Source organism: Penaeus vannamei, chromosome 23 (genome assembly GCF_042767895.1).
Source record: "Penaeus vannamei isolate JL-2024 chromosome 23, ASM4276789v1, whole genome shotgun sequence".
In the NCBI taxonomy this organism is placed as follows: domain Eukaryota; kingdom Metazoa; phylum Arthropoda; class Malacostraca; order Decapoda; family Penaeidae; genus Penaeus; species Penaeus vannamei.
In genome coordinates, this window is record NC_091571.1 from 4,423,105 (window position 1) to 4,430,604 (window position 7,500).

At 41.2% G+C, this 7,500-nt stretch overlaps 2 protein-coding genes across 2 annotated transcripts in view; one reads left to right on the forward strand and one right to left on the reverse strand.

The window, feature by feature from the left end:
* Nucleotides 1-72: 72 nt before the first annotated feature.
* Nucleotides 73-1,216, forward strand: LOC113814929 (mucin-2; the record flags this gene model as incomplete). The annotated part of the gene is made up of 5 exons (XM_070137578.1): nucleotides 73-156; nucleotides 377-466; nucleotides 548-709; nucleotides 815-946; nucleotides 1,073-1,216. Coding segments are annotated over 5 exons (579 nt in total), but the record flags the coding sequence as incomplete, so codon positions are not given.
* Nucleotides 1,217-4,132: 2,916 nt separating this feature from the next.
* LOC113815218 (uncharacterized) overlaps nucleotides 4,133-7,500 on the reverse strand; it is a 9,146-nt gene continuing 5,778 nt past the window's right edge. Inside the window, exons 2-7 of the mRNA XM_070137579.1 lie at nucleotides 5,904-5,976; nucleotides 5,771-5,803; nucleotides 5,526-5,606; nucleotides 4,789-4,989; nucleotides 4,403-4,593; nucleotides 4,133-4,323 (exon numbers count right to left, since the gene is read on the reverse strand). Coding sequence (XP_069993680.1) covers nucleotides 4,212-4,323; nucleotides 4,403-4,593; nucleotides 4,789-4,989; nucleotides 5,526-5,606; nucleotides 5,771-5,803; nucleotides 5,904-5,976 — 691 coding nt within the window. The 3' untranslated portion in view covers nucleotides 4,133-4,211. The remainder of the gene's footprint in view (nucleotides 4,324-4,402; nucleotides 4,594-4,788; nucleotides 4,990-5,525; nucleotides 5,607-5,770; nucleotides 5,804-5,903; nucleotides 5,977-7,500) is intronic.

The following is a 7,500-nucleotide window of genomic DNA, read 5'->3' on the forward strand; positions in this document are numbered from 1 at the left end:
AGAAGGGGGGTGGGGTAACGAGGGAGATGGAGAGGGGGGGGGGGAGCGAACTACCCGCCGGGAAAATGATAAAGGAACCCTGGGCAGCCATCTGCCACTCCGTCTTCGTGCTCCACGGGAAAAGCAGGTTCTTCTGGCTCCGTAAAAGAAGCAACTGTGAGTATGCGCATGTGTATGGAAAGTGATGTAAATAATATAACTTCGATGCTTTGGTCAATCAGGAAGCACTTATTTAATTTTCTTTTCAGATGGCTAATATGTTTGCGTCCGTTGTCCTTGCTTTGGGGTTGGTATGTATATTTTCGGATTCTAGGTTGCCTTCTTGCATAAACTATATTAAGTAAAGAACTTTGAGTAATCAGTTCTAAATCCCCAGGTGCTGGGTGCCTCTGCACAGTACGAAAGCCACGGCAGAATCCCAGAGCCGCGGGTTGCTCGCCCCGTGACGGAGACCGTGACGAGGACGGTAAGGAGGCGGGTTCCGGTTCCTATAGAAATCTGCGTCTAGTCCATATAACTGTAATAACTAACGCGTTTGTTCTCGCAGGACACGGTGACGCACACGTTCCGCGTGACGACGACGAGCGACATCTGGGTGACGGAGAGCACCTTCGTGGAGCTCCCCGTGACGGTGTACACGACGGAGCGCGACTTCGTGCCCGAGGTGGCCAGGACGGTGACCTCGGTGCTCAGGGTCACCACCACACCGGTAAGGAGCGCCTTGCATGCAGTGTGTATTCTGGATATAAAAGAAATGTTTATCCTGTTTATATTTCTAATGAATGCGAGCCTTGACCTGGTTCTTGGGTTCCAGGTCGCCATCAAGACCGCCGAGGAGTTCGTGAATCCCTCCCGCACCTTCGTCTCCGTCTTCACCAGCTTCGTGACCACCACCGAGACCGTTAAATTCTGGCAGAGCATCTACCACGTCTCTACCGACTACCAGGTAAAGATTGAATCCATAACGTTCGCTTGTTTATATCTGGAAATAAGCTTTTTTTTTTTTGTCTCGTACCCAGCCTTGTATTTTTCATTTAAGGCCTTGAATGATTGTTAAAATGTCTATTTACAGGTAACCACCTTGCCAGTTTGGACTACACAGGAACTTGTCCAGCACGTAATAACCACCACGACTCGTTACGTTACCAACATTGTTACTTCAACACAACTCTATGGACATTAACTAACGCAAACTGTAATAAACGTTGCTTCAAAACTGTATTTCCAATCTACTTTCAGAACGCTTCGTGCGTGGAACATGCATGGAGTTTTTGCAAATGGCTACTCTCTCTATATATATTTCTTTATGCAAGACCTGAAACTCTTCTGTAAACTATTAAGAAATGGACATGTTAATCAACACGGGCAGAAATATTGCCCCCCACAAGTCACAACTAGCGTGAAGCAGGGAGTTATAACTCGTGCCCATGATCGGACTTTCCGTCGCAAAACTGTCGGTTATCTGGTAGCCCCCCGCTTGTAACTGTAGTGGCTAGTCCCCCCCCCCCCCCCCGCAGTCTTTGCTCATTGTCCTAGGTTGGGGGAGGGTTGACAGACTTGAGACCCAATCACCCCTACCCTGAACCTCGGTCCTCGACTGTATTTTGCATGGATTTCCTTTCCCCTCCCCTTTGTCCTTTCCACGTCCTAAAGTGAGACTGGGCTGAAGGGATAAACTGGCTTCGTCATTCCTGAACGGCATTTGTATTCGGGTTTGAGTTATCCCTTTTCACAACCATAACTTTAGAAAGGTTGTACCGCCGTAAACCTCAAACATTATTCTCCCTTTTCGCCACAATCTTGGTGCTGGATACCCTTTCCTTATTTGGACTTTGCTCCAAAACTTCCCCCCAAATAAAGCGTCTACTTCGGCAGGCAACTGAAAGTGACGTAACGGGTAGTTTATCCGCCTGTGACGTCATTTCTGCTAGTGGAGATGCCGTATTAGAGAACTTTTTTACAGAATGTTCATACATGATACTCAAACACTAGGCATTAAATAAACGCCTTGATTTATCCATTTTCTCTCCCCCTTAACTTTGTAGTTCTGTAATCGGAAGGATGACATGTGCTCAGCAGCGACGTCCCTCTACAGCCCTGCTTTCGCTTGTTCCCGTAAATTAACAAGAATTCATGATTAGTCTTCCTGTGCTTTTTCGTGGAAAGGGGAGCTTCAAAGACGAAGCATAATACGACTATGTAGTCTTCCATCTGCGTGATAATTAGAAAGTAGTAACTAGCCGACGAAACGAAAATCCTAAAGAAGTCCTTCGAAATTCTCTTCTAAAGTTATGGCGGGTTCCACTGACGCAGAAATTAAAGCAATGTTTAAAAATTGGGTGTGCGCTTAAGCATCTCTACTGAATTTTACATTGCATTTGTTTACATACACATACAGGCGAAATATCACGTATGTACCCCCATTCTCCCTCCACTCGACCTTTTTCCCCCCCTCCCCTAGCACATGGCGTTTGGCGGGGAGGGGAAAAGGAGTCTACTCCATCACATTTCACCTTTGCTGTTCGGCGATACCCTGGAACGCTGTGTTGCCCTCTTCAACCAAAACTAGTTTACCCACTACCTCGTTAAACTAGTTATCAACTAATTGGAGATTGCATTTTTAACAATTGAGGCTTTTTGGGCTACATCTTTATTCATTTTTGTATAACATGAATTTTAAGTGCGACATTCATTTTAATGGTTTTAAAGCAAAATGTATGTGCTACAAAAGGTCAGTAATATAGAAATGCAAATGAAAAGAGTAAAACATCGGGTTTTGGTTGATCAAGTGCGCTACGTCATAAGTCGTATACTAAATCAGGAAGGGAAGGACTAACGAGTGATCAGAAGTTGAAGTGTGGGGGATTCTAGAAGGATGTCTGTTGGGTCAATTGGAATTCTTTTTTACCGTTTTTCTATTCGTAAAAAGCAATTGTGTAGAGAAAGTGCATCTCACACCTTACTCCCCCCCCCCCCCACTCAAGAAGTAAATGGTGATTTAAGTTTCAGAAAAAAGTGAGGAAATCCAAGGGAGGGGTAGTTTTGACAAGTTCATTTAATTTCTCTGCCGCCTCAACATGTAAGGTTATTTAGCGTCGCAATCAGAATATAGCTGTACAGTATTGTGGCGAAAAGGGTTAGAATTAAGTTTCCACGCTTCTGGATGGGGTCAAGGAAAAAAAAAGGAAAAACTGCAAAAGGAGTGGATGCAAGGTCCGAGGCACAAGGTAGGAGTAATCCCTACCTTGCGCCGTAATCTCCGTCTCCCAAGCCCCTCCCCACTTCGACAATGAGCAAGTTTGGCGTTTACTAGGAGAGGGAAGGGGTATTTGTTATAAACTTCCTGCCGAACCAATATGTTAAGTCATTATCAGCAGCAAATACACTTAAAGGGCGAAGCTTGGGATCAAAGCACCAGTTAAAAGGTTACAAGTTTGACAAGTATGGCAACGAGGAAAATTAATGAAGGTAACAAGACGAAATTTTAGATAAATACTAGAGCGCGGTGGGTTAGCATGGTAGTGAAAAGGGAAAATAGGGAAGAGCTAATAGTATTTAGGCCCTTAAGAACTGACAAAGCCAACTATATTATTTCAGCAAGGACCTCACTTTAGGATGTGGATAGAAGGGGAAGACAAATACCACTCAAAGTTACTGTAGTTATTGCAGCGGCCGACTTCCAAGGCAGGGATGATCCGCACACTGGGCTTTACCTCTTAAACTCTAGCAGCGGAAGGGGATTGGTGGAGGGGGGTTGTCTTCAAGATCATTACATCTCTAAAAGGGAGGTGGAGGGGTTACTGTTGCTAATCATTCTAATCACATTAGAAAATTCACAGAACTGTGTAGACTAACCCTCTAGGTTGTCCAGTCCCTAGGACTAGACCCCCCCCCCCCTCCGGCATTAACATGTGCCGAAGTTATCAAACAATTATTACTAGCTTTTAGGTCAATGTTTTTTTTTTTTCAGCCCTTTATCACCCCCTCCCCCTTGAACCTTTATTTCGGGAACAGTGATAAAATGGGCGGAGTTGTTAACCTTTTAGATAATAAAATTTCACCATACATCAAGAACAGCCCTTGTAATGCAAGGAAGAAAGATGCCAAGGTGAATAGGGATGCATTATAAATATTTTTCTAGTGTTACTTTTATTGTGCTTTCCTGGCAGATCCAGACCGAATGAATAGCGCCATCGGCGAAGTGTCGTTATCTACTGGTACGATCCCTGCACGTAGACAGTGTTGTAAACGGTGCGGAAGTCAGTCTCCGTTCTCGTGTCCGTCTTGACATTTGTCCTCACCAATGTCGAGGAGATAGTAATCCTGCAAAATCAGAAAGGTGTTAATATATATAAATTTATAGGAGTTGTTTTCACGACGCAGTCTTGAGCACTATACTTACGCCTGCGTTGTTGTTCGGGTGTAGGTCGACTGCATGATGTTATAGTAGCTGTGCGTGATAGTGAAGTGTTCGACGGAGACGTCAGTCACGACCCTGATATTGGACACTTGGTCGAGGACAGTGACCGTCGCAGGCCTTGCCACCTGACGAGTCTGGATGGCCACGTCATCGTCAACGGGCGTCCTTACAACCTACGGGCATCAGAACAAGCGAATTCTTTATCTTAACGACAGGATTTTGAAAACTAAGCTTAGGAGACATCTTTAGACATTATTCATATGCTGGGGCCAGAGACCATGTAATTTAGTAGCTTTGACTAATAACGCTATCTGATCGCCAGATGAAGCTTGAAAGCAGAGAGGGTTCATAAGCTACAAGTTACTCACCACTCTTGTAGGCAAAGTGGAAGTCCACAGCGCGAAGTCGGTGATGGTGACGGGGACGCTGTTGTAGGCCGTGTCCGTGATGATGACGGAGCGGTCGAAGGTGGTGGTCTGGGTGACCGTGATGGTGACCGGCCCGACGGCGGGGGCGGCGTATAGGTTTCCTGCCGGAGAACCACCTACAAGGTTGTTCCTACCAAGTACCTGGAACAGGTCAACAAGTACTTTTAGCAAGGAGGCTTTAAGAGAAGACTAATAAGTTTAGTTGGCTAATGGTCTTATTATATTAAGGGATAATCAGACCATGATCTGGTCATCATTCCATGAAGCCACGAGATTTAAAAACTAATTTAAGTCACCCAGAAGAGCAATATATGTAAATAACACTAAAGCAATAAGCACTATTCATACATGTATTCCGATTTTAAGGCACAATTAGCCTCCAAAATTCATTAACGCTTAAGGAATGCAAAGAAATAACGTTACAGAATATGGGGGTTATCTTTTCGAAACTGTAGAGAAACAAAAGGCGGCAGTTATGAAAGGGGAGGTTAGGGTGGGAAAAGTATGGTTATGAACAGGATTGAAGCCTGTATTCGTTTTTTTTTTATATATAAATTTTAAAACTTAAATATAAAATTAAATCACAAATTAAAAAGAATTATCAATCAGGCCCCCTTTCAGGGAATAGATGTACTATTATGAAGTACCTTAAAATTAAAAAAATTTAATATACGTACTGACGGTAGTGGCGGCGAAGCAGCATTGCTCGATGCGAAGATCAGAGACAAAGTCACTAGAAGTTGGGCCAAGGAAAACATCTGGAAAAAAGGACCAAGTCACCAAATAAAGACCTATTCCATATATCTCACTACTAACCCTCCTCTAAATTCCAGTCCCTTCAAACCACAAATACCACCAAAATAATCCACAAATACCACCAAAATAATCCACAAATACCACCAAAATAATCCACAAATACCACCAAAATAATCCACAAATATCCACCAAAGTAAATCTACAAATATCCACGTTCCAAACCACCTTTCTTGCAGTTGCGATTTTCTCGTGTTATCTCGAGGACGGACCAACCTACACTGTTCTCCACCTCCTCGCACCTGCACCATATAGACTTGAGTTCCGCGGCGGTAAACAATGCACAGGTAATTTAGGGACAACGAGCTCATTTGGCTGTCAGCGGGAGCGTCGGTAGTTTTATTCAGAGTGATTGGCTTTGCAATTTAGTTGCAAGTTTAGTGTCATTGACAGGAAATTGGTTTTAGGTAATATATATATATATATATATATATATATATATATATATATATATATATATATATATATATATATATTTGTGGAAAGGTATGAATGAGAACGAATATCTTCACAATACAAGAGATGTATTTGTATTGTGAAGATATTCGTTCTCATTCATACCTTTCCACATTTGTCAACATGAATACGGTTCACGATATATATATATATATATATATATATATATATATATATATATATATTTATATATTAAATACAATAAATAAATATATAAATTGGTGTATCACATATAGATGGAAAGAGACATATATCACAGGCATCAAGATAGCATGATAAAGATCAGGAGAACACGCACACAGGCGCAAGCGCGCATACATGCACACATATTGTGTATATATATGTACACATATACATATATATACATATATGTATACATGTATATATATACATGTATACATATATGTATATATATGTATATATGTGTACATATATATACATAATATGTGTGCATGTATGCGCGCTCGCGCCTGTGTGCGTGTTCTCCTGATCTTTATATATATACATATATGTATACATGTATATATTTTCATATATATATATATTATTTATATTTATATATTTTTTTCTTTCTTTTTTTTCTTCTTATTTTTTTTTCTTTTTTTACATTTTTCATACACATGATGATAGCACTAAAAGCTACTTCGCTGCGAATCCACAAACCATCTTCCAACTTCGATTCTGCGCCCCGGTGACAAGACCCATTCTCCGCCCTCTGTTCCTCTTCGTTGTACGACCAGCGGAACCCTTTCGAATGCCAATGAGATCCTCAGGACAAACATCTTTCATAAGATTATCCTTTAGTTGTTTTTTTTCCGAAATTTAGTTGAATACAGCGTCAGAGTTCCCGGAAATTCAGTCTTTTGGGAGACAGCGTAAAGGTATTGAGACAAAGGTTCTCATATGTTCTTAGTTTAATTAGTAGACAAGCTATTGGCCTTTCTTAGAAATATGTTCTTTGCGTCTACGATGAAGGCCGTTATCAGCAGAGAATTTTTTTTCGTAGTTATGTTTTTCATTTTTTTATTTTTATTATTTTTTTAATAAGAAAATTATCTACTTCGTCTTGGCCGTCCCTATAACTTCTCTTGCAAACTTTTTAGTTTTTTATATTATATTTTTAAATCGTGCTAATCGTTGTTTTTTTTCCGTGGCTGAAGTTATGTTTGATGAATTTGCGTTTTATTTTGTTATGTACATTCAGCCTTTACTATTTGTATGAAAAGGAGTAAAAAGAGTAACTTAACACCGAATTAGTATCAGATTTTTTTTTTTTTTTTATCCCAACGGAGTCAGATAATTAGCTGAGATTCATTGATGTAATTCTTAATCCCAACACCGTACTCATTGGCTACAAGGAGAGCTGGAAGATACAATAAAAAA